We start from the raw sequence: 288 nt of genomic DNA, 5'->3' as shown, positions 1-288 counted from the left end.
GCTGCTGCTGCTGCTGCTGCTGCTGTGAGGGTGGCTGGAGGAGTACCCCCTGTCTTGCTGCCACGAAGAACTCGACATGGTCTCGCTCTTCTTTTTGCTGCTGCTGCTGTTGCTGCTGGTGCTGCTGCTGCTGCTGCTGCTGCTGCTGTTGCTGCTGCTGCTGCTGCTGGTTTCGTCGTGTCTTCAGCGCAGCAAAAGGAAAGGGGGTTGAGACTGACAGAGAGTCTCTAAACCCTAAACCCTACGTTGCTGCTGCTGCTGCTGCTGCTGCTGCTGCGGTTGGTTTGC

At 58.3% G+C, this 288-nt stretch overlaps 1 protein-coding gene across 1 annotated transcript in view; it reads right to left on the bottom strand.

Moving 5' to 3' along the window:
* Positions 1–288, bottom strand: part of EMH_0072010 (forkhead-associated domain-containing protein, putative) — a gene marked incomplete at both ends in the record, with an annotated part of 2,705 nt that overhangs the window by 1,955 nt on the left and 462 nt on the right. Inside the window, one exon of the mRNA XM_013499163.1 lies at positions 3–181. Within this exon, the coding sequence (XP_013354617.1) occupies positions 3–181 (179 nt within the window). The remainder of the gene's footprint in view (positions 1–2; positions 182–288) is intronic.

The sequence above is a fragment of the Eimeria mitis genome, genomic scaffold, assembly GCF_000499745.2.
Source record: "Eimeria mitis Houghton genomic scaffold, Emh_scaff4054, whole genome shotgun sequence".
NCBI lineage: Eukaryota > Apicomplexa > Conoidasida > Eucoccidiorida > Eimeriidae > Eimeria > Eimeria mitis.
Note: the sequence above shows the minus strand (reverse complement) of the source record. Positions and strands in the feature narration are given on the sequence as shown.